This window comes from Dipodomys ordii, unplaced genomic scaffold (genome assembly GCF_000151885.1).
Source record: "Dipodomys ordii isolate 6190 unplaced genomic scaffold, Dord_2.0 Scaffold107, whole genome shotgun sequence".
Classification (NCBI taxonomy): Eukaryota; Metazoa; Chordata; class Mammalia; order Rodentia; family Heteromyidae; genus Dipodomys; species Dipodomys ordii.
The window spans coordinates 4,410,786-4,437,086 of record NW_012267323.1 but is presented as its reverse complement, the minus strand read 5'-3'; the positions used below and the strand labels follow the sequence as shown (position 1 = coordinate 4,437,086).

Sequence of the window (26,301 nt, the reverse complement as noted above, 5' to 3'; positions counted from 1 at the left end):
CTCAAGTGGTAGAGTGCTAGCCTTGAGCTGAAGAGTTGAGGGACAGCGCCCAGGCCCAGAGTTCAGGCCCCACGACCGGACCCCCCCAAAAAAAAGACCAACAAACTGGAACTGGTGCTGTGGCTGAAGAACTGAGGGACAGCGCCCCGGCCCAGAGTTCAAGTCCCACGACTGACCACTCCCCCCCCAAAACAAACAAACAGCTTTTTTGTAAGCATTTATTAAAACTTTCATTTTCTATACTTTACCTCTTAGTGTGTTAGAGCTGGTCATTAATTTTCTTTTTGGTTTTATATATTTATTGGCTGTCTGGTTTGGCTAATCAAAATTTTTTTTTTGGGTCTGGTCGTGGGGCCTGAACTCTGGGTCTGGGCACTGTCCCTCAGTTCTTCAGCTCAAGGCTAGCACTCTACCACTTGAGCCACTTCCAGCTTTTTTCTTTTTGCTTATGTGGTGCTGAGGAATCGAACCCAGGGCCTCAGGCATGCAAGGCAAGCACTCAACCACTGAGCCACCTGCCCAGCCCCTGGCTAATCAAATCTTAATTAATTAAGGGTTTTATATTACACACACACACACACACACACACACACAGCTTATAGTAAAAGAATTAGTGAACTTTTTTTATTTTTTGGTTGGTCATGGGCCTTGAACTCAGAGCTTTGATGCTGTACCTGAGCTCTTTTTGCTCAAGTCTAGTATTGAGCCACTTTGAGCCACATCTCCACTTCTGGTGTTCTGGTGGTTATCTCATGGACTTTCCTGACTGGGCTGGTCTCAGTCTGTGACCCTCAGATCTCAGCCTCCTGAGTAACTAGGATTACAGGTGTGAGTCCCTGGCACCTGGCTATGAACATTTTTATCATTCACCCTGTGTGACATGTCCTGTATTACCTGAACTTAGCCAAATAAAATATAACTAACCTTCTTTTATCATAGCATAGCAAGAAATGTTTATCTTCATAGGGATGAATTTTGGATTTTTTTTTATTTTTGGCCAGTCCTGGGGCTTGAACTCAGGTCCTGGGCACTGTCCCTGACCTTATTTTGCTCAAGGCTAGCGCTCTACCACTTGAGCCACAGCACCACTTCCAGCTTTTTCTGTGTATGTGGTACTGAGGAATGGAATCTAGGGCTTCATGCATGCTAGGCAGACACTCTACCATTAAGCCGCCTTCCCAGCCTGGATTCTTTTTTTATTACAGATCCCTTTAAGATGCACCATGACGATGGCTTGGGAGATTTGCTCTTTCTCTCTAGTGAAACTACAAATGCTGAAACATTTACAGGGCAAAATGTTCCTGTGGAAGGTAATTATGGTATGACTTCAACTAGATTTGTTCTAGAGGAAAGGAAAAACCACTTTCTTTTGCTGTGTGTGGGGGGAGAGGAGTGGTCAGTCAGTCAGTTTTGGCCTTGAACTCAGGGCCTGGGCTCTATTGCTGAACTGTTTTGCTCAAGGTTAATGCTCTACCACTTAATTTAGCCACAACACCACTCTGGTTTTCTGGTAGTTAATTGGACATAAAGAGTCTCACAGACTTTCCTGACTGGGCTGGCTTTGAACCATGATTCTCAGATCTCAGCTTCCTGAGTAGCCACGATTAATGGTGTGAGCTACTGGTACCTGGCTCTTTTGCATATTTTAGATTCATTGTTTGCCTTGTTTGGAGCTCATATAATAATAGAGATAAGGTTTTAACATAAGTTTCATATGTAAGGAGCGTATACAGGTAAGGAATAATCTCAATAAGTAGCTTTAGAACTCTGTGTGTGTTGGAGGGGGGGACTCAGGGCCCTGGGTGCTGTCCCTGAGTTTTTTTTCTCAAGGCTAACACCCTGCCCAGCTCCACCTTCAGCTTGTTTTTGGTGGCCAGTTGGAGATACAGCCCTGGCTGGTTTTGAACTCAGTTCTCAGATCACAGCCTCTTGAGTAGCTGGGATTATAGTCGTCAGCTAGAAGTCTATTTTATAATACATCTTTGAAGAACAATACATATAATTTTTTGGAGAAATTGTAACATAAAACAAAAGGAAGGACTGTTAGGGTCTCTAGTAGCAAAGTAGAGAAAATTTACTGTTGGGCTATTCAGGGAAGACTGACCTTTTCTCATAGGACTTTTGAGTTCTCTAACATAGGGCCAAACTCTGTGTCCATTATTTTTTGCTTATGGACTGAAACAGAATACACTCTCCCTAAGCTTTTTTTTTTTATTTTTGGTGCTGGTCCTGGGGCTTGAACTTAGGGCTTGGTTGCTGTTTTTTAGCTTTTTTATTCAAAGCTGGCCCTCTATTATTTGAGCCACCAGTACAACTTCTGGGTTTTTGGCTATTTAGAGATAAGCGTCTCAGGGACTTTTTTACCTCATCTGGCTTTAAACATTCTTCAGACTTCAACCTCCTGAGTAGCTAGAATTACAAGTGTGAGCCACTGGTGCCTTGCTAGCTCAGTCTTCTGTATTTTGAATTTTATATTACCATATAGAAAGTAGCTAATAAAGGGCTGAGAAATCTGGCTTAGTGGTAGAGTGCTTGCCTAGCATGCACAAAGCCCTGGGTTCAATTCCTCAGTACCACATACACAGAAAAAGCTGAGTGGCACTGTGGCTCAAGTGGTAGAGTGCTAGCCTTGAGCAAAAGAAGCTCAGAGACAGGGTGACCACTGAGCTCAGGCCTGAGCTCAAGCCCCAGGACTGGCAAAAAACACACACACACACCAAAAAATCCCCCCCAAAAATAGAAAGCAGCTAATAAATGTAGGTTAATGGTGCCACCGGGATATAGTATACTGCCTATTAACAAGTACCTAATACCTGAAGAATATCAGCAGGATTTCTTTATTTAAACCTTAGTGCTCTCTTGGTCATTGCTTCTTGGGCTTCTTGGCAACATATGTTGATGATTTAAAATATCTAACTTTTCTCCAGTTTTAAGTTTTTAAAAATATGCTTGTACTTCACTATTAGGTGTATCTTCCTGTGACATGTTTGCTCCCACAGCTGTGGTACCTCAGGAGTGGTCTGTAGAAGCTCCAAGTTTTCCACAGTCAGAGTCCTTTGTTTCCCTTGAAGTCACTGCTGAGAGTTCACAGTCAACAGGTAATTTATTTAAACCCCCTTCATTTATTCTTGGTTGTACTTTCAATAATATAAATTATTAAAATTTTTAAACAGCTTACAGTAGGTACAAATAAAAAATTGGAAACTGTAACAAATGTTCTTAATGTTATTAGCAGTATCATAGCTACAGTAATTGTAGTGGAAACATAAAAGTTGGGATTAAGGGATAAAAGAGATTTTTTTTTTTTTGCTTTGTTTTTGGCCCTTTTTAAGGTTTGAACTCTGGCCTGGGCACTGTTCCTGAGTTTCTATTGCCAAAGGCAAGATAACATTTTAGCCACAGTACCACTTCCAACTTTTTTGAGTAATTTTTTGGAGATAAGAGTCTCAGGGAGTTTTCTGCCTGGGCTGGATTCAAACTCTGATCCTCAGATCTCAGCCTCCTGAGTAGCGAGGATTGATTATTACAGTAATTTTGCTTTGTCTGAGATTGGACTTTGACTCATTGGCTGGTGTTCTATCACCTGAGCCATGCCTCTAACCTGAGATTTTTAATGTAAATTTTGAGCACCATACCTTTTGAACAACATGCCTTACAATGGCTCAGTTTATTTGTTCAGCTGCTATTCTTCTACTTGAGCCATGCCTAGCTTGACTTTTTGCTGGTTCTTTTGGGAATAGAGTCTCATGGGTTTTCCTGCCTGGATAACTTTGAACCACAAACATCTACTTCTCAGCTTCCTGAGTATCTAGAGTTACAGATTATACCTGGATAGGTTTTTTTTGTTGTTGTTGTTGTTTTTTGTTTCTTCTTTGAAGAATGACTAGCTGCCCTACAGGTTCCTTTTTTTTTTTTTTTTTTGGTTGGCTGTGGGGCTTGAACTCGTCCTGGGCGCTGTCCCTCAGCTCTTCAGCTCAAGGTGAGCGCTCTACCACTTGAGCTACAGCGCCACTTCCGGTTTTTCTGGTGGTTTATTGGAGATAGGAGTCTCACGGTCTCTCCTGCCTGGGCTGGCTTTGAACCGCGATCCTCAGATCTCAGCCTCATGAGTAGCTAGGATTACAGGCGTGAGCCACCAGCGCCCAGCTTCCTACAGATTCCTTTTCTAATTCTGATTTTTTTATTTTTTCATCTTCCTTCCTTCCTTCCTTCCTTCCTTCCTTCCTTCCTTCCTTCCTTCCTTCCTTCCTCTCTCTCTCTTTCTCTCCTTCTCTTTCTCTTTTTTTTGTTTTTTGGGTCTGGTCATAGGGCCTGAACTCTGGGCCTGGGCGCTGTCCCTCAGCTCTTCAGCTCAAGGCTAGTGCTCTACCACTTGAGCCACAGTGCCACTTCCGGCTTTTGTTTTTCTTTTTGCTTATGTGGTGCTGAGGAATTGAACCCTGAACTCTACCACTGAGCCACCTTCCCAGCCCCTGATTTTTCTTAAGCCTGTATTTTCTCTCTCTGTTTTTTCTTCAGTCCTTTCCCTTTCCCTTCCCCCTTTCCCCTTTCTTCTCCCCCCTTCCCCCTTCCCCCTTCCCCCTTTCCCTTTTTCTTTTGTGGTACTGAGATTTGAACTAAGATACTTGGACTTGCTAGTCAAAAATGCCTTCCAGTCCATTTATTTTGTTCATTATTTTGGCGATGAAATCTTGCAAACTTTTCTGCCCTTCCTGGCCTCAAACCTTGATCCTGCAAATCTCAGCCTCCTGCGTAGCTAGTATTACAGGTGTGAGACTGTGGCACTGGTTTCATATATTTTATTCTAAGTGTTAGAACTATCAAAAGACTATCAGAATACATTAATTCAACAAATTGTATGTGTGTGTGGGGGGGTGTATGTTAGTACCAGGACTTGGTTGGGTTCAAGGCCTGTGATTTTGCTCAGCTTTTTTGCTCATGGCTGGTATTCTACCACTTGAACCACACCTTTAGTCTAGCATTTTGTTGCCTAATTAGAGATGGTGTCTCAAGGGCTTTTCTGCCTAGGCTAGTTTCAAGCCGAAATCTTCCTGATCTCAGCCTCTTGAGTAGAAATAATTAAAGGCATGAGCCACTGACTCCTGGATTCAATTTTTAATCATGTATAGGTCTTTTGTTTACAGAACTTAAATTATTTCCAAATGTAGAGGTGTGGGTCCTAAGTTTTTGACTTATTTCCCTTTGACAACCTAGCCAAAGAAGTAGAAATGGCATCAGTAGAGGACCAGCCACCAACAAAAACATTGGAAATGATTGAACAGAAGACCACTGCCATGGTACCATCTGGAGGAACAGAGGTGGTCTCAAAAGAGAACATGGCACCAATCACAGAAACGGAGATGGCATTAGCTACAGCCAAGGATGAACCCACCCAATCAGAAGTGACACTGGTCGAGGATATGCAGTCATCCATCGAATCAGATCTGTCCCTGGCCAAGAGCATGGTACTGCCCATAGAAACAGAAGTGGCTGCAGTGAAGGATGTCATAGTGCCTGTAGAAACAGATGTGTCTTCAGCCAAGGAAGTATTATTGCCTCCAGAAACAGAGGTAGCCCCAGGAAAGGATTTGACACCATTGAAAGAAGCAGAGATTGCTCCTTCTGTAAAAGTGGATTCGGGTTCACATGACGACAAGGTACCACCCCAAGAAACAGAAATAGCCCCAGCCATGGGTATGATATCACTTCCAGCAATAGAAGGGGCACTGGACAAGGATACTGCACCAGCCACAGAAAACTCCTTTGCGGAAACGGCTTTGAGCTCACAGACAGAGGTGGCCCTAGAAAGAGACATGACACTGTCCCCTGATACCACACTCTTGACCAAGGATGTAACACTGCCCCTAGAAGCAGAAGTCACCCCGGTCAAGGACATGACTCCATCCCCAGAAACAGAAATGGCTCCGCCCCCTGAAACAAAGGTGGGTCAGGTTGAAGACCTACATCCATTTTCGGGACCAGAAGTGGACCTGAGCAAGGATATCACTACACCCCCAGAAACAGTGATGACCTGGGTAGATACTATGACCCCACCCCCAGAAAAAGAGGTAGCTTCCGTCAAGGACCTGCCTCTCCTGCCAGAAACAGAGGGAGCCCTGGTCAAGGATGTGGTTCTGTCTCCTGGCGCAGAAGTGACCCTCGCCAACAATGAGACCCCAGCCAAGAATGCCACCCCACCCACAGAGAAAGAGGTGACCCCAGTTGTAGTTAAAGACATGGAAATTGCAAAGACCCCGGAAGGAATAAGTGAGAACTTCCAGGAAAAATCTCCTCAGGACGAGAGGCAGTCACCCACAACTTCTTTCGTGATTTCACCAGGTATGTGCTTCTGCTTGCTCTCTGTATGTCTATCTGCCAGGGTAGTCACCAGGTGCAGTGAACTTGTTTGAATGCTTTGTAAGTATATTCATGTCCCTGCCCTGTTAGCTGCTTGCTTGCTTGCTTCTCTCCCTCCCTTCCTTCCTCCCTTATCATATGGACCTTTTCTGCCCAAGCTAGATTCAGGGCACAATCCTCACACACAAGCCACCTGTGCTTGGATTCCTAGCAATATTCTTTTTTGTTGTTGTTGGTGGTGGTGGTGGGGCTTGAACTCTGGTCCTGAGCACTGTCTCTTGAGCTCTTCAGCTCAACAAACACTCTACCACTTGAGCCACAGCGCCACTTCCGGCTTTTTTCTTTTTTGCTTATGAGGTGCTGAGGAATCGAACCCAGGGCCTCATGCATGCAAGGCAAGCGCTCTACCACTGAGCTACCTTCCCAGCCCCCCTAACAATATTCTTAACAAGCACTTGTTACTTTTCTCCCTTCCTAACCTGGTGGCTTCCAATTATGTATCCATTTTTCTGCTGCTTATTTTAGAAGAATTTCTTAAAACCGGTTCTCATCTTGCTTCTGGTAAATAGAAAAATAGCTCAAATAGTGCATCTCTCTGAAACTTACACATGATTTTTACCATTATCTTTAGAACCAGGCCAAAAGTATAACTTGCCAACAGATGAAAACTCTCTGTCAGAGAAATTAGAACAAAAGGAACCACTCAGCAGTCCTCCTTCTGAACTTCCTTCAGAGACCTCAGGTAAGTTAGAAACATGCTCTATAGATCTCAGCCTACTGAGTACGTAGGATTACAGGTGTGAACCACCAGTGCCTGGTCTCAAATCCCATTTTCTTCAGACTTCTGACTCATGGGTATTCTATCTGTGGTACCGGAAGAGTAGGGTAGGGGAGAGGAGGAAGGAGAGAAGAGAGGAAGAACAGAACTTCAGAATTATAATCCATATTTTAACCAGATCTTCAGTCAAGTATAATGGCTCATACCTGTAATTGAAGCACTCAGGAAGCTAAATTGTAAGTAGGATAGTAAGTTCAAAACCACTCTAATACAAAGCAAGACAAGATCCTGTCTCCATAACAAGATTCTTCTAATTTTTAATATGCACTGAACTTGGAGACATAGTGTTCTAAAGATACTTTCCAGCTTAAAGTTTGATGATTAAGTTTTTGATGTTAAGTCGTACATACACACACACATGAATAACAATTGATTTTTCTGCCTACTCTTCTGTGATTGTGATTGGACATGACTTATTTCACTTAGAATCCTAGTGCTTCACATACTTTCTAGCACCAACTAGAGGCTAAACAAGAGAATTTCAAAATGTTTTTGCCATCTGGACATGTCAGTAAAGATTTATTAAATACTAATTCTGTACAAAATAGGCCATATTAAGGCACGTATATATTCAAGTCCTGGTTCTTGTCCTTGAGTTTTTATTACAACCTGGATGGAAAAAGAACTTTCTATGAATGACCTCTACAAGATTTATAGAATTAAAAAATAAAAGATGCTGTGTCAAATAGCTGCTGGTTAACTGCTAGTTAAATGTTGTGAAAACCATGGGATCATGTAGCCTCACAATTTGCTTTTCAAAGAAGCGATAATTAACCTGACATATTAAAGGTAGAGTTTAAGAGGCCTTTGGGAGGGATAAAGGTAAGAAACATGATGCTATTTGGGAATTTTAATATTCCTGGAAATCAGTTCATTGGATCAAATTTAATAGGAGCTGCTATAGACCTGCGTACTTCATTTTACTTTAGTTTGCTTTGTTTTTTTGAGATAGTGCTTCACTTTGTAATCCAAACTGCCCTTGAACTTGGTGATCTTCCTCGCCTTACAGAGAGCTAGGATTACAAGCATGCCCCACTGTACCTGGGTTAGACTTGGTCTTAATGAGACTCTTTCCAAGAGCTTGGATCTGTATTATATTATTTCCTGAAACTTTTCAAAGGATGCTTATCCTAATGGTTGAAATTTTTGTTAACCTGCTTAATATTGAATACGTGTTTATCTTTCAGGAAGTACATTTAGAAACAGAACATTGAAATCTTAGTGCATTTGTCTTTCAAAGTAATATGTTCTGGTTTTGGAATAATGAGAATTTTCTTCTGGCCAAAATATTCAGTTTTTTTTTTTTTTGAAGTTGCATGAATCTGGCCTTCTGGTCTAATTCCCAGAATCACTCTGGTTGGTTTGACAAAAATTAGTATGATTTTGGTGATAGAATCTTAGGATTATAAATTTTGTCCAAAAATCACACAAAAAGACAAGCCTTTAGTGAGTACCATTTTACAGAAGGCACATTAGTAGGCACCTATGTACCTATTAAAAACAACAAATATAAATAAATGAAATTCATAGGTAACAAGTGCTTAGAGGTTAGAATATTTGAAATAACTTGAGTATTTTGTAAATATGTTTGAAAAAAATCTTTGCCTGAGATAATGTTTAGGGGAAAAAATAGAAAAAAAAGTTTTTCTGAATAAAGTAGATCAGATCAGTGAAAATCGACTATTTAAATGAGTGACTACATGAATTTTTTTTTAAAGAAACGGTAATGAGTTTATTGTTCAGAATTTTAGGCAACTTCATGTATTTCAGGTACCCCTCTCACACAAGGCAAAGCAGTTTACAGACCCAGTGACCGCAGGTCAGCTCGGTCCAAGCCTGCCAGGTTCCCTTCTGAGCTGCCGGGAGGCTCTATTCCTTGGAAGATTCCTGATTCCAGGCTGGGCCCCTGCCCTTTTTCTGAGTTGGGTTGGGTCTCTGGTTCCTATTGTGAACCTGGGAACCAAAGGCAAAGTATCCATGCTGACTTCCTTGGATCCCAGAGAGAGCATGACAGGGAGGCATGGGATGTAGAAGAAGGCATGCCAATGGCGGTGAAGAAAAAGAAAAAGAAACCAAAGCAAAAGAGATATCCTCAACCTCGGGGCGGAGGTCACTGGCCGGAGGACCCTGCCGATGAGCCAAAACGTCATCCCTTCACAATCGGCCCCCCTCCATCGGGTGTCCTCTCCAGCCAATCTCCCAATGTAGGCTCTGACTATGGCCTCGTACCCAAAGAGAATTGGCGAAGCGAACGCGTTCGTGACTCCACAGCAAGCAAACTGGTGGGCCAGAACCTTATCTCAGAGAGTCTCAAGCTTGCTTCATGTCCAGAAGGATCTCCAAAACCGGAAGTAATTTCAAGAGTAGAGGAGGAGGGCAAAGGTAACAACGAATCAGCCCTAGAACAACAGGAGCAGCAGTTGCTGAAGCAAAGTGAATACAAACTACTGCATGTGTCCCACCCACAAACACCTGTGCAGACAAGTCACACAGTAGACCCTCCTAGTCTGAAAGTACCCCTAGAAGAAGAGAGAGTGCACAGAATGGACACACCTTTGAAGATTAGACCCAAAGAGGATTGCTCTCCTATCTTGGACCAAGAGGTTAAAGATAGGGTTTCAAAGCCCATAGCCGTGAAAGAACTACCTAATCTGACACCCATTTTGACAGCCAGTAATCCATTAGACCATAGTGTAGCAGAAGGGAGTGATGCAAGTAAAATTACTAAAGTGCAGAATGCCAAACAGAAAGAGTCTCCTGAAGGCACCAAGGAGGAGGTTAAAGAAGTGACAAAGGAAGTCTTTGCCAAGCCAAGAGAGGAAATCAAGGTATTTGCCTCTGAGCCCAAGGACCAAATGTTACCGCAGGCCTCTGGGGTAGAGGATGAGCGGCCTAAGAGAATAATGATGGGTGAAGGCAAAAGCAGGAAGGGAAAGGGAAGCCCTGGGAAAGGGAGAGTGAGTTCTGGGAAGGTAAGAGCAAAGTCTGAGGTGTCATTTCTTCTAGGCAATGAGAAGGATGGTGTCATGCCTAGTGAGCCAGTCCCTCAAATTGAAACCATGACAGCTGAAGAGAAGAGAGAGGAGCAGAGGTTGGATTCTTCAAAGCAACCAAGGGCCGTCACTGATCTCACTGAGACAGGGGTAATGGAGGTAGCAAAGGCTATGGCGGGTCGTGAGTTTGGAAGTACCCTGCAGGAATCGATTGCTTTGGAAAATGGGTCAAGTTCAACTCAGACTTGTGATGCCAGGACAGAAAGAGGAGCCCCAGTTAAAAATGTGGGTGTCAGTAAGCAAAGCAAGGAAGGAATGTGTCCTTGGATAGACCATGAGTCAACTCCTTGGGTTTCTGAAAAGTCTAAAAAGAGGGGCCACGAAGGCAAAAACAAAAAGGCTAAAAGTAATTATCCCATACAGCCGGCCAGAATGGAGGGCAAGGAGCAGGTCCTCAGCCTCCCTTCTGTAGGTAAGGACGAGAGTGTTGAGAGTAGTATTTCCCAGAAAAACAAGGAATCAGGACTGATTTTTCCAGAAAGGCCCGATCCTTTGTTCTCACATGCATCAGATCCACCCACAGTGGAAGTAGTTGACAGAAAACGTAAAAACGTTGAGGCTAATTCTGTTGACCTTGGGGCAGTCCAGGGAAAGAAAACAGATATTGTGAAGGATTCCACTGTTACTGAACCAGCGGTCAAGGGGACAGATGTGAGCCGCCAAGACCAAATTCAGGGTGCAGCATTTGTCCCCCCCATAATATCTAAGGAGAGCAAAATAGACGCAGCCGAGGGACACGCCACCGTGGCTGAGGAAACAAATAAAAGGGATAATGATGGGACACGTGAAAAGGTTAAAAATAGTTTTCCCAAGAAGCACATTCTGGAGGCGAAGACAGATGCAGCAAAAATACACGTTCCCATGGAAACCACAGGGGACCACAGAATTGAAGGAATGGGCTATGTAGATGAAAATAGAAACATCACATTTACCTGTGTGGGGATACCAGCAGGGCCAATGAAGAAGTCAGTGCCTCTTGATGCTGTGGAATCCACAGCCTGTGAAAACCAGCCCAAGCCTATTGCTCATGTAGTAAAGGGGATGGATGATATTTTGACACAAAGTGGGCAAGATGGAGCTCCCGCCCAGATTTCCCAATTAGAAGAGACCTGTCACAAAGATCAAGTCCTGGGACCAGAAAGGCCAGAGGCTCCCCCTGCTGTTAGGCCTTCTACAGGTACAGAAGGAGTCTGTCTGGCTTTTCCCCCAGAGAGAGAAAGAGTTAACAGTCATGGAGATCACTGTCCTAAAAGTCAAGGTGAGCCTGCTGATCCCAGGAAAACTGAACCAGGGATGGGTGCAGGGCGTGGGGTCAGGGAATCAGAGTCAGTGCACTGTGGTGCTCCTAAGCATTCAATACAGCAAATGGCAGAGCCAGCAAAAGGGCCCTTTTTTCCTGGAGTACCTCCAGCAGCCCAAAGCGTGGAGCCAGAGGTCAGGGTACGAGAGGCACTTGCAGATAGAAGTGATTTACCAGCATCTCCGGTGAATGAAGAGGAGAGCAACAAAGGCCCCGTTCCAGCTCAAAATCCCGATTTAGTGGGGGACAAAGCACACAAGCTTAGCTTTTGTGAGGTCCAAAAGGCAAAAAGTAAAGATCTCAGCAGTCCAGAGAGCTTGAATAAAGAGGTAGATTTGACTCCTTTCCCTCCAAAAAGTGAAAAGGATAAATTGAAAGAATTCAGTGTGGCTTGTACAGGCACAAAAATGGAATGGGGTCCCACGCAGACCCTGGAACTCCAGCCTGAAGTTCCTCCTTCAGGACAGATGGACAAGGCCCTAATGACTGTTTCTGAGGCTCTCCCACCCCCAGCGCTCAAAGATAACACCACGGAAGTACCTCTGAAAATGACAGAAAAATCGGAACCAAAGATGCTGGGTGAAGGGAAGAAGGAAGATAAAACCAGAGTGGCGGAACCATTAAAAGGCTACATGAGACCTACCAAGTCCCGAGGACTCACGCCACTGTTGCCAAAGTCTGCAAGCCAGGAGAGAGAGCGGGCCAAACCAATCAAGTCCAGTGGTAATGAACCTGCTATGGGGAAATAACGTGTGTGCTTGTGGCATTCAACAAGGCAAAAAAAAAAAGCTTGCACGGTGGTCCTGTGTAGACTCGAATCAACCTTGTTTAATCTGTTAGCATGAAACCTGTAACGGCTATGTGGAATTTGTCCAAAGCTAAGGCATGTCCTATGTCCAGCTTGAGGAAGCTGGTGCCTGGGGTTGCATGCCTATTTTCACCCAGCACTGAATCTCAAATTTTAGCAAGCAGGAAGCTGGAAAGAAAGCCTATCACTAACTATTCTTAATTTCTAAGAATTGTTCTTCCTTTGGGTAAAGGTTGTAGAGGTGAATGGATTCTAATTGTTTGGACTATTAGTGTAAGGTATTCAAGGAGGAAAAAGTACTTTCTATGTCTACCCCTACCTTGCTTTTAGATCAAGTGACAGTAATTATTCTTCTGAGGAAATACTAGCCTATGGACAGCATTGGTAGACACAGACTTGGTTTCTAGTAATGGAAAATAATTTTTCAGTGGCTGTCTCTTAGCCCGTCAGTTCAAGGCAAGCACTCTACCACTTGAGCCACAGGCTACTTCTGGTTTTCTGGTGGTTAATTGTAGAGAAGAGTCTCAGACTTTCTTGCCCAGGCTGGCTGGGTTAGAGTTTTTAGTCTGTAAAATTTGCCATATTTTAGAGGTTTCTAGATTATTCACCCCCCACCCCCTGAAAAGTACAAACTTAATCATGGCTTTCCTGAGCCTGCTCTTCAAAACATATCTTTTAAGCATATAAATGAAATCTTTTATTTTCCATTTTCTGCTTGATGCTGAGAATTGAACCCAGAACCTTGCGTGTACTCACAATGTGCTCTGCTACTGAGCAACTGAGCCCCCCTTCATCATTGTTTCTAAGCGTGTGTGATAACAATTACTAACTTTAGAAATTAAAAAGGAAAAATAGTCTTCCTAGCCAAGAAACCAGTCGGGTTTCTGTGGGGCTTTCTCATTGGATTGTGTTCTGCTTGGCATGGATCTTTCTCTTTTGGGAAAGTTTGTGCTTTGCATGTATTGTAGCCAGTAAAGTGTGAGTAATGGATATTAAAGATAGCTGTTTGCATGTGATCTGTTTTGTTTTCCTTCTTTTAGCTACCTTATTATCAAGGCAGTAAATGAAGTGCAGTAGTAGGTAGAGGACATCCAACATTCTACTAAGTTCTTTTTTTTTTTTTTTTTAAATTTTGTCGGTTATGGGGCTTGAACTTTGAGACTGGGCACTATCCTTCAGCTCAAGGCAAGTGCTCTACCACTTGAGCCACTGTGCCACTTCTGGTTTTCTGAGTGGTTTATTGGAGATAAGAGTCTCATAGACTTTCCTGCTCAGGCTGGCTTTGAATCTTGATCCTCAGATCTCAGCCTCCTAAGTAGCTAGGATTACAGGCATGAGCCACCTCGCCCAGCCTTGAACTCAGGTCTCTCTAAGTTCTGTATATATATTTCTCTAAAGACAATATATCCCCTTTTAAAAAATTTCTGAAATAATTTTGTTTACCAAAGAATTTTGCAGTAAATGTCTGCCTTTATTATTAAATCCTTTTCAGTTTTCCCTCTTCAAAGGCAACCGGTTTTGTGTGTTTGACGTTCTTTCCAGACAATTTATCCTTTTAGTTTTTTTTTTTTTAATTTTAAATGGTCACACAAAGGAGTTTGAATTCAATGTATCTATCTGTGTGTACCGCATATCTTAATCAGTAGAATGGGGAGTTTAGGAATGGTACTGGAGACTAGGAGAATGGCCCCTTCTGACCAACTACCATTGCTTTAGATAGGTGATATTTGACCTGTAATCCATACTTTGCTCTTGACTTTGAATCATTCATGTTATTTGTCTTGACTCTGACCCTGCATTGCCACGGATTCACATCTGTGTACCTGGTTATCCATAGATTTCCCCCCTCCCTCTCTTCCTCCCTTTCCCCCTCCTCTCATACATATACCTAGAACTATGAAAGATTACATTTTACAGGAGTCTCTCAAGATTAAGGTAATACAGATTGGGAAGTGGTAAGGCTAACATTTGGACTTTTATTTATTTATTTGTTTGGTTGTGGGGCTTGAACTCTGGGCCTGGGCACTGTCCCTCAGCTCTTCAGCTCAAGGCAAGTGCTCTACCACTTGAGCTACAGCACCACTTCTGGTTTTCTGGTGGGTTATTGGAGATAGGAGTCTCACAGTCTTTCCTGCCCGGGCTGGCTTTGAACCGTGATCCTCAGATCTCAGCCTCCCGAGTAGCTAGGATTACAGGCATGAGCCACCAGCACCCGGCTTGGAGCCTTTTATTTTTAAACTGCCTTCTTCGTTGTTTCCTCAGAAGAAACTTCCAGAAGTTTTAGTTGGCTCCAACCTAAAGGGGAGGGTTCAGTTTTAGATGGCTGTCAACCTAAAGGATTCTGTCTGTCTGTCTGTCTATCTATCTATCTATCTACCTACCTACCTATCTACCTATTTATCAGGATATGAGGCCTGGCCTAAGATAATGCATTTTATGAATTATAAATGCCTTGTCATTTGTTGGACTTGTTTACAAGTAGAGAAAAGTGAATATATTGCTAAAGTCTCTTTACATGTTAAACCTTTTGCTATATTCTTTTTTGGGTCCGGTCGTGGGGCCTGAACTCTGGACCTAGGCGCTGTCCCTCAGCTCGAGGCTAGCACTCTACCACTTGAGCCACAGCACCACTTCTGGCTTTTTTCTTTTTGCTTATGTGGTGCTGAGGAATCGAACCCAGGGCCTCATGCATGCAAGGCAAGCGCTCTACCACTGAGCCACCTTCCCAGCCCAGAAAAGGCTTTTTTAAGCCTTTAGCTTTTAAGCACTGGTGGCTCACACCTGTCATCCTAGCTAATCAGGAGGTTGAGATCTAAGGATCACGGTTCAAAGCCAGCTCAGGCAGGAAAGATCAGGAGACTCTGACCTTCAGTTAACCACCAGAAAATCAGAAGTGGAGTTGTGGCTCTTAAGTGGTAGGTAGAGTGCTAGCCTTGAGCACAAAAGTCAGGGATAGTACCCAGTCCCAGATATCAAGCCCAGGACTCGCCAGAAAACAAAACAAAACTGAATTTTTATTTATTTATTTTTTGTCAATGGAAGCACAAGTTTGAAAGACCATTTTACCCTTATTATCTCTTCCTTGTTCTCCTGGAAACCAAGTAGAGCTGTGAGCAGCGATGGTCTATACCACCCAGGACACTGAAGAGTTGCCTAATAGATAGGCCTTTCCTTTACCATGCTCAAGCTCCCTTTCCTTTTTTTCTCAGGCTTTGTTTCTTTTCCTTCAGTTTGCTTGAGCTTATCAACTGTCTCCTAGCAGCTGGGAATGTCAGTTTATGGGCAAGAAATTCTCTTGGTGTGAAATGTGAAGTAATTTATAAACCCAGAATCCTAACAGCTTCAAGGCCCTCGTACATAAATAAAATATGCTCAGCAGATGAAAAAAAATCATTTGTAATCTTAGAAGTTGCTACTATTTTACAACTGGAGAACTACCCATCTGATAGTCTTTTCTTAACCAGAGTAGCTTTGGTGAAATGTCTTTCCTCGTTGCTTTCTTGTTCCTTTTTTTCTTTAATTAAATATATTGATTCTGTGTGTTACACACTTAAGAATAGCTACCACTTATCAAAACTTATTATATGCTCAAGACTTTCCTAATGTTTTGTTTTTCTTGGCTGGTCCTTGGGGCTTGAACTTTGGGCCTAAGCACTGTCCCTGAGCTTTTGTGTTCAAAGCTAGTATGCTACAACTTGAGCCACAGTGCCACCTCCAGCTTTCCCCCCCCCCCCTCTTTTTGTAGTCTTAATGGAGATAAGAGTCTTACAGACTTAACTGCCCTGGCTCATGTGGACTGTGAGCCTCAGATCTCAGCTTCCTGAATAGCTAGGATTAGATGTGTGAGCCTCCAGTGTCCAACTCTAAACTCTTTTTTTAAAAAAATATTTTTATTTTTTGCCAGTCCTGAGGCTTGAACTAAGGGCCTGGGCTCTGTCCCTGAGCTTCTCTGTGCTTAAGGCTAGTGCTCTACCACTTGCATCACAGCACCACTTCCGGCCTTTTCTGTTTATGTGGTACTGAGGAATTGAACCCAGGGCTTCATGCATGCTAGGCAAGCACTCTACCACTAAGCCACATTCCCAACTCTTTTTTAACCCTCAATCCTGTGTGGCCAGTGTTGCCTTACCTTATTTCAGAGAGACATATATAAGTTATTGTGTTTTAAAATATTTTTTATTTTAATTTCATTATTATATTATTATTGTCAGTCGTGGGGCTTGAAAACTCTGGGCCTGCATGCTGTTTCTGAGCTCTTTAGCTCAAGGGGAGTACTCTACTACTTGAGCCACAGCGCCACTTCAGTTTTCTGGTGGTTAGTTGGAGATAAGAGTCTCAACTTTCCTGCCCAGGCTGGATTTGAACCTTGATCCTCAGATTTCAGCCTCCTGAGTAGCTAGAATTACAGGCATGAGCCACCGACACCTGGCTTAAATTTAAATTTTTAGTATTAAATTTTTATTTAGCATTAATTTAATAAATAATATTATCTTGTATTTATTTATTGTTTTGGAGAGTCAGTAGTGATTGAACCCAGGTCTTCACACACATGTCACACTGTGCTCTTGAGCTACTTGCCTTGTTTTGTTTCTGTCCTGGTGATCAGAACCAAGGCCTTAAATACGTTAGCTAAGCTTCTAGTTTCACTGTAACTCCAAGAAATGGACACTTACGTTATTGTCCCAGAAATGTTCCCAAGAGACATAGAAATAAGAAAATGACCACATGGTTGCCAGAATCTAGGAAGGGGAAAAGTTTTAGGTCATACAAGCCTTATCTTACTTAGTGAGTGGGCCTGAAACATGATTTGGACTCTTTGGCATTTAATTCATTCAGTCAAGAGATGCCAGATGGGTTATTCCTACTCTAAAGACTTGTAATAAAATACCCCCTCCCTTTTTTTCTTTTGTCAGTCGTGGGGCTTGAACTCTGGGCCTGGTCACTGTCCCTGAGTTTTTTCACTCAAGGCTAGTGCTCTACCACTTTGAGCCACAGCACCACTTCTAGTTTTCTGGTGGCTCATTGGAGGTAAGAGTCTCATGAAAGGCTAGGAAGGTGGCTCAGTGGTAGAGTGCTTGCCTTGCATACATGAGGCCCTGGGTTCCATTCCTCAGCACCACATAAACAGAAAAAGCTGGGAGTGGTGCTATGGCTCAAATGGTAGAGCGCTAGCCTTGAGCTAAAGAGCTGAGAGATAGTGCCTAGGCCCAGAGTTCAGGCCCCACAACCAACAACAACAACAGAAAAAGAGTCTCATGGATTTTTCTGTGCAGACTGACCTTGGACCTCTATCTCAGCCAACTGAATAGTCAGGATCACAGGCATGAGTACTACATGCTTAAAATATTTGTATTCTTCAAGGATTCTAGCATACAGAGGTCAATGCACAAATGACTTTACGCCAGTGAGAGTAAAGAGAATAGAAACATGAACTGTTTGCCGTTGGAATAAAGGGCAGAAAATGACTGAGCTCCTTATAAGTAAGGAGCGCAAAAGACATTTTAGGGTATGAATGGTCTGAAGGCATGGCTCAGGTTAAATCATTCTAGGCTAGCTTGTATAATAGCATAGTGTAGTCGCATAGAATATTTGAGCAATAACAAACATCGGTGGAACAACTGGCATAAAATAAGTCAGTAGAGGAGCAAATTAAGGGAAAGGCTTTTTGGGGTCCTGTGTGCCAAGACATAGAGCTTTGGGTTTAGGTTTTAAGTTGTGCTTTTATTGTTGTTTTAGTTGAATGATTTTCTTTGCATAGGAGGTCATGGGAAGATCAATACTATGTTTAAAAGAACGAATTTCCAAGTTGTACTTTTAGGCGACTGTCTCATTTGTAAGCACAGATGACTAACTTCTAGCTTTTTCATTCTGCTTGTGTCCCAACTTTTCAGCATTAATCAGAGAAAGAACCATTATGTTCTTGAGTTGAACATGTACTAAGAAATGTTTCTAAAATGGAATAGAATATGCTTTTGAAATGTTTTTTCCTTATATGTGTGTGTGTGTAACACAACCATGGTTTACTTACAGGTAAGAAAACAGGTTTAACTTTGAGTCTGCAGCTTACATCCAGTAGAGTGTCAGCAGTCATTGTAATTGGTAGACTTATTGGGTCTCATTGTAATGATAATTTATTAGCGTTCTTTCCTGGAGACAATAAGTGGAACAGTTGGTCCATCTGGAAAGTCGTGTTGCCTTGGTAACTGATAAGAATATAGGGAAACCAGAGCTACAGAAACAAAGCCTTGAACAGGTTAAATACTAGCTCTTAGGCACCAGGCAGGCCAGAAACATCTACTAGTCTTTTCTGTTCAGGCCAGAAACCTACATACAATATGTACCAAAGGCTTTTGGAAGTTGGACACATCATTATAGGTCTAATAAAAAGAATCTTGGAAATGAACTTTTGACCAGATAAATCCATGTACTTTTATCAGACTTAAGTGGAATGGAACTTCAAAATCTTTAGTCCCAAGCAGACACTATAAACTTTTCTACCTTTGTTGTTGTTGGTGATCGTGGGGCTTGAACTCCTAACCTGAATACTGTCCCCTAAGCTCTTTTGCTAAAGGCTAGCGCTCTACCACTTTGAGCCACAGCTCCACTTCTGGTTTTTGAGTGGTTAATTGGAGATAAAAGTCTCATGGGGACTTTTCTGCTAGGGCTAGCTTCGAACCATGACCCTCAGTTCTCAGCCTCCTTCGTAGCTAGGATTACAGGCGTGAGCTACCAGCACCTGGCTTATTTGCTGGGTTTTTTTTTTAATAGATGGTCACAGCAATTGGTTGGTCTTCCTTTTGAAAAAATATCTGATGCAGGATATTGCTGTGTAGCCCTGAAACTTTCTTGGGTAGTGCTAATTTGAATACAAACGTGCACCATCACATCCAACTGTCTCCCCCACCGCTTTTTCTCCCCTCTCTTCTCCAAGAAACAGGGGGCATATAGAAGGCTGTGTGAAGACTGTCAATCTTATTTGTCAGTGTAGCAGTTTTCTGATCCAAAGACTTGTATTATCTCATCAGATTACTTATTAAAATGCAGTATGGTGACATCCATTCTAGCTGAGATGATTATGAGTTTGAGGCCAGCTACTGGGTAGAATCAGTCTTTTTTTTTTGGGTCCAGTCATGGGCCTGAACTCTGGGCCTGGGCGCTGTCCCTCAACTCTTCAGCTCAAGGCTAGCGCTCTACCACTTGAGCCACAGCGCCACTCCCGGCTTTTTTCTTTATGCTTATGTGGTGCTGAGGAATTGAACCCAGGGCCTCAGGCATGCAAGGCAAGCGCTCTACCATTGAGCCACCTTCCCAGCCCCTAGAATTAGTCTTAAAACCATTTGGGGCAAAAAGTTAACAAGACCCCATCTCAACCAATAAGCTGGGCATGGGCACCTGTGATTCCAGTTACTCAGAGCTGAGAGCCATTGATAGGATGATCCTAGGAAGGAGGATCTTGGTTTGAGGCTAGACTCAAAACCCTACCTGAAAAATAATCTGTTTACCAGTAGCACTGAAGATTGAGGTTTGGGGAGCTGGGAAGGTGGCTCAGTGGTAGAGCACTTGCCTTGCATGCATGAGGCCCTGGGTTTGATTCCTCAGCACCACATAAGTAGGGGGAAAAAAAGTGGGAAGTGGTGCTGTGGCTCAAGTGGTAGAGCGCTAGCCTTGAGCTGAAGAGCTGAGGGACAGTGCCCAGGCCCAAAGTTCAGGCCCACGCCTGAACCTCCCTCCCCCCCTCCCCCCCAAAAAAAGAAGAGGATTGAGGTTTGAAGCCTGCCTAGACGAACAAGTGCAAGAAGCTTTTATCTCTAGCTAACCAAATAAACAGAAGTGGAGGCATGCCTCAAGTAGTAGAGGCCCAGCCTTGAGCAAATAGTCCAAGTGAGAACTTGAGGCCCTGAGTTCAAACAAAACAAAAGCCTTACTTAGAGCAGAAAAGGAGCTGAGGGTGTGGCTCAAGTGGGCTTGTCTACCAAGGTACTACATTGAGAAAAGAAAAATTGACTTGAGCCCAGGTGCTGGTGGCTCATGCCTGTCATCCTAACTACTCAGGAGGGTGAGATCTGAGAATCAAGGTTCAAGGCCAGCTCAGGTAGGAAAGTCAGTGAAGCTCTTATCTCCAATTAACCACCAGAAAACCAGAAGTGGTGCTGTGGCTCAAGTGGTAGAGAGCTTATCCTTGAGCTGAAGAGCTGAGGGACAGTGCCCAGGCCCAGAGTCCAAGCCTTGTGACCCACCCCACCCCCCCAAGAAAATTGACTTGAAATATAAATGCAGTAAGTTAAAGTGTTTATATTTGTATTGGAGGGAGGTGACTAATATTTGATGGGGCAGTGGTGTTCCCTAATTGCTAAGTAATTTCCAAACACCTTTGGTAGATTTGGACTGTGGTTTTACGCAGCTATTTTCCCCAAATTCCATGGTTTGTATTACATATTACACATTTAAATTATGTTACTAGCTGTAATATATTGATAAAAAAAAAAAAGGAAGCCAGAATTCAATGTCTTTCCTTGCCAAGGCCTTTCTGTACCCAAGACTTGTTTCCTGTTATTGATTTGTGACCCTTCTAGATAGTGCACTCATGTGTAATTTAACATAGTTATTTCAAGCACTAAAACAGTATATACTGTACATTCCACTTCTGGCTGTTGTACTGCTTTACAGGAACAATTGCAGAGTGCTTTCAAATCATTTCATATATTTCCACAATTTTTCTTAGCGAGTGCACTTCATGGAATGCAGAAATCCAGTTCCTTGCCAGTGAACCCTTTTTGTGCATTGGCATGTATCTTGCAACAGTGATTAAGGTCAAGCAGAAGGAGAGATTCATCTGGCACTCAGTTCAAGTTCAGGACAGAGATTAAATGGAAATTCACTTGATTTTGTTTTCCGGCATTTCCTCCCTGCCTGTTGCTCCTATGATCATAGCCAGGTAGTGGATCGCAAATGAAGTCAGCTAGGCACTACAGTTAACAAAGGGGTAATTTAGGAGTCGTGTGAAGTGGTAAAGAGGCTTAGGGGACAGCATTCAGTTAAAGCAAAGTTTATTTTATTACTTTATAATTCTAATTGTGCATACCCCTCCCATCCAAATTTTTTTTTTTTTTTTTTTTTGGTTGGTCGTGGAGCTTGAACTCTAGGCTTGGGCACTGTCCCTCAGCTCTTCAGCTCAAGTCTGGCGCTCTACAACTTGAGCCACAGTACCACTTCCGGCTTTTTCTGCTTCTGTGGTGCTGAGGAATCGAACCTAGGGCTTCATGCATGCAAGGCAAGCACTTTACCCCTGAGCCACCTTCGAAGCTCCCCATCCCATTTTTTTTTTTTATAGCCTCTCAAAGCACTAAGACTATAAACAAATCAATACAGCCAAAGGCAATCTCCTTCCCCCTCATCATGGGGCTTGAACTCAGGGCCTGGGCACTGTTTCTTTCCTACTTGGGCTGTCATTGAGCTGGGGTCATTAGAGCTCAGGCTCCTGAGTAGCTAGGATTGTAGGCACAAGTCACCAGTTCCCAGCTACAAATGGCTTTTTAAACACAGAACTATCTGATCTGATCTGATCTGATCTAATCTAATCTACTGAGTCTCACTACACTCCTTGGCTGGCCTCAAACTCCTGGGCTCCAGTGATCTTCCTGCCTCAGTCTTCTGAGTAGCTGGGACTACAGGCCTGTTTTACCACTTTCCTTTTGTTCCTCTTGGAAAAATCCACTCATTTAGATGTTTTGTTTGTTTTTTGGTCGTGGGGCTTGAACTCTGGGCCTAGGCTCTGTCCCTGTACTCGTCAGCTGGGGCTGGCTTTAAACCATGATCCTCAGATCTCAGCCTCCTGGAGTAGCTAGGATTACAGGTGTGAGACACTGGTGCCCCCGGCTTATTTAGATTGTCCATAGAATATATAAATATATATATTTTTTTAGGTCTGGTCGTGGGGCCTGAACTCTGGGCATGGGCGCTGTCCCTCAGCTCTTCAGCTCAAGGCTAGCGCTCTACCACTTGAGCTACAGCGCCACTTCCGGCTTTTTTCTTATGTGGTGCTGAGGAATCGAACCCAGGGCCTCAAGCATGCAAGGCAAGTGCTCTACCACTGAGCCACCTTCCCAGCCCCTCAATAGAATATTTTATAATATCCTCTGTTAGTAATGAAAAATCAATGGAAAATCAACTCTCTTCAAAGTACAGCATGACACATCCTTATAGTATAAACTTTCTTTCCAGATCACTGAGTCCTTAATGAACAATTTATATGCCTCAAGCCTAGGGCAGCAAAAGATCATGCAGCACTAAATGGGACAGTTGTGCTCTGTTGTGTGGGAAAAAACTTGTAGCCACAAATTGGTCCCCAAGTCCCAAAGGTCAGAGGATGAATTGTTCTTGGTGAATAGGCACAGTCCCTAAGAGATCAGGAGGCTGAGAAAAGGGGGGCTGGCACAGGAAGGAGGGACCAAAACCCATATACAGCACCAAGGGGGAGGGGGAGGAGGGGCAGGTATAGCAGTAAAAGCACAGCAGGTATGTTTTATAATTAGAGAAGGGTCTAATAATGTATTTTATAATTGGAATACATGTCCTCAAAGCCCTGTTCATTGATATCTTTAAATGAACCCTTTATTGAGCTCTTTTGCAACTGCAAGCTACCAGCAGAGCTCTCCCGGGGCTTTGTGGACCTCACTCAAGTCTGTTTTTAAGTGATTTTGACAAGTTGCTATGACAGCAAACCCACTCTTCCCTTAAGAAATGAATGCCTGCAATTTTGATAGCACAGGAAGGTATTTTGCTTATAATGTGAAATTGGAAGCAATTTCCTAGAATCCGTACTCTTCAGGGGTTATAGCTGGGGATTGGCGAACGCCTCTTGCTTATTTCTGAAGCAGTGCTTTTGAGTGGGTGAGTGTGGAAGGGGAGGCATAGTATCCGACACATGAATGTGTGTGGGTTTCCACGCATCTGTATCAATGAAAGGCAGAATAATGAATATCCTCAATGCGCATCCAGGTTGGCACCAAAGTGTATTTTCAATTGCAGGTCTAAACAGAGAACTGGTTAACAGCAAAATTACATTTTCTGATTATCAGTCACAGAAAGCAGCAGCCTCCCTCTCTCCCTCCCAGGCTCCCTCCCAGCTTCCCTCCCTTCCTTCCTCCAAAGCTCTCTCATTCATTCTTCCTTCTTTTCACTAAGCTCCTGACTACTTAAGGAGAAAGGGGGGATTGGGAGAAAGGTTGGTTTTACCATGAATTCTGGGGCTTTTGCTGTGACGTCACTGCAAGCTCTGTGCGATCAATCGTAGGTGGTGTTAGAGCTCCAGGAGCGAGGGAGGGGGGGAGAGCAGTGGAAGAGACGATGTCGCTCGCAGACAAGCAGCCAGCCTCGCTCACTGCCGCGTACAGCCAGCTCTGTAAGGGCAAAGCTGCAGAGTGCCAAATGGACTCCCCTAAAGAAATTGGCCAAGCTGGGTTCCAGTGGCAGAGGACCGAAGGCAAACTGAATGAAATCGGGCTGCATGTCAGCATGGACGGACAGCGGAAAGATGGACTGGTGAATAATACCAGTTTCCTGGAGCCCAATAAGCTCTGCTTTTTTGAGGGGAAGCTAGACAAAGAACTCAGCATCGAAGTGCAGGACAAGGACTATCAAGCCACCTCTGGTCACCTTGAGAACAGGTATGTGATCTCAGAAACCTGCCATCCCTCTGAGGGGGCCTGTGTACCCCAAAAGACAGCTGAGTTCCACCTGGGACTCATAGAGGGGCGAGACAAAGCCACCACAGTTCAGGAGAAGGGGGCAGGAAAGAATGGGCCAGAGACCCAGAGCACATCAGATCTGGATTTTTCTGGGGTTGCTAACACCCTCCCTCCGGATGAGAAGGAACAAGAAGCCAGTGTTTGGAACCCCAACTTTCATCTAGCAGCTCAGGGTCCCCAGGGCTCAAAAGAAGCAACTCCAGGAAAGAAGGAGAATGGCTTTACCCCTGGCTGCCTGCTGATCACCCCTGGACAGCGTACACAGGAGTCGCCAGTGCTGGTGGCGGTCACACACCCAGCCCCCACGATCGAGCCTCCTCCCCCTGCCACGCCACCCATCACCATGGTGGAGTTCGCTCCGGAACATTTGAGTGAAGAAGGCGTTCACCCCAGAGGTCAACCGAAGGAGTTAGAGAAACTGGGTTCTCCTGAGGAGGAGGGGGCTGCGGTCAGCCAAGCCCCCCAGCAGAAAAAGGCAATGCGCCGCGCCCTGTCTGAATGCTCTCACCTCTCAGTGCCCCCAGCTGTCAACCTGGCAGAGAAATACCCTGAACCCCTCACCCGAGAACTTCCCTCTGGCTCACTGCCTCCAGCCAGGGGCCCAGTACCCAGCCCTATGCCCAGGAAGTTGGGAGCAACCTCTGTGAGGCGCTCCATGACAGTGGCTGAGGAACAGCTGAGTCCCCAAGAGCTACCCGTCCTGTCTACTAATGGGGTACCTCCTTTGATCTGCGAGGAACCAGTGGCCGAGAGTAGGGGAGAAGCAACCCACTTCACCAACAACGGCAGCGGCAGCAGCTGTGGGAAGAAGGAACTGGGCACCGCTGGCTTATATCTCCCCAGTAAGCTGGACCAGATTCCTGAAGGCAGCACCAAGGGAAAAGGACCCGAAGATATTAGCGAGACAAGAGTTGATCCCCCCTCCCTGGTCTGCCCGCGAGGTGAGGAACTGCCAACACAGACGGCTCTGGCAGGGAAGAAAGAAATCGAGGTCACTGCAACCCAGAGCCCTCCGTGGTTGCCGTGTGAGGAGCTCCCACGTGATGGTATGTTTCTAAATTTTGCCTCCACTGGGAGACACTCAGACAGCAAGAAAGGAGCCAAAGTGATAGATGACCCACGAGGCAGCAGCAGTCAGCTGGCTCCTGCCTGCCTGGGTCCCACTGCCCTTGTGTTGGAAGCTTGCTGGGAATAAGGCAAGAAAGAGAACAAAAAGTGGATGCCTGCCAGTGTGGCTTGAGGATGCAGGACCCCCACATCTCCCCCTCCCTCCCGTCCCCGTTAGCAAATAGATGGGGGACAGGAGTGGTGCTCATAAACATCAGAGTCCCTTCCTTGGCCTCGTGTCACCCTGGTCCACCCCATCTCCCCCCCCCCCCCCCACCCCCCTCCCTCAGCTCCCATTCCATTGGTTTGAGCCCAAATGATTCCTGAACTGGAAACCAAACCATCACGATCATCATCATCATCATCATCATCATCATCATCGATCTCCTCCTCCTCCTCAGCTGGAAAAAAGCTGTCACTTTGTAGATTTCACAATGGGTTTATCAGCACCCATCTCCTTTCATTAAGTTGCGCCTGGTCTGGGGTGGAAGTTCTGTTTTCCGTTTTCCTTTTGTTCCAAGCTGAAAAGGAGGCTTTTAGAGCTGGCTAGTTATTATTCGTTTCCTATTCTTTTATGTTTGACCCAATCTGGCCGCTAGTTTTCTCTTTCTGGGCCTTTAGAAGAGGATTTGTAGAGAAAAGGAGAGAAGAAAGGGGAAAGCAGACAGAGGAGAGAGTTGCAACCTAATAAACCGCTAAATGCTGTGGTCTTTGTGACTGCCTTCTGTGTCTCTTCCTGGCCTCTTTCTCTCCTTCCCCCTCACCATCCCCCCCCCCCCACCCCTTGGCATTGTTGGTGGTCTGAAAAAGCTGCTTGTTCTCTGTAGAATTTGAGCACAAAGGACCATGATTCACAAGCTTCTTTACTGGGGATTTAAAATGTGTTTATTTTATTTTTTAATTCTTTTCCTGGAACCTGTTATCTCCTTTCCTTTCAGTCTATTTTTATGAAATGTTTTGCTCCTTCCCCCTCTCCCCACCTCCCACCCCCACCCCCTGCCCAAAAATAAGGAAAGTGCTTTTCTAGGTAAGTAGTGAGGGGTATAGGACTCTCAAAGGCAGGCAGGTTCATTTCTTTTCAATGGAGATGG

General features: G+C 44.3%; 1 protein-coding gene across 2 annotated transcripts in view; it reads left to right on the top strand.

Moving 5' to 3' along the window:
• Map4 (microtubule-associated protein 4) overlaps positions 1-26,301 on the top strand; it is a 106,669-nt gene that overhangs the window by 56,379 nt on the left and 23,989 nt on the right. For both annotated transcript variants that reach the window (XM_013028162.1, XM_013028161.1), the window contains exons 4-7: positions 1,206-1,310; positions 2,967-3,098; positions 5,215-6,339; positions 6,989-7,099. In XM_013028162.1, the coding sequence (XP_012883616.1) occupies positions 1,206-1,310; positions 2,967-3,098; positions 5,215-6,339; positions 6,989-7,099 (1,473 nt within the window). The remainder of the gene's footprint in view (positions 1-1,205; positions 1,311-2,966; positions 3,099-5,214; positions 6,340-6,988; positions 7,100-26,301) is intronic.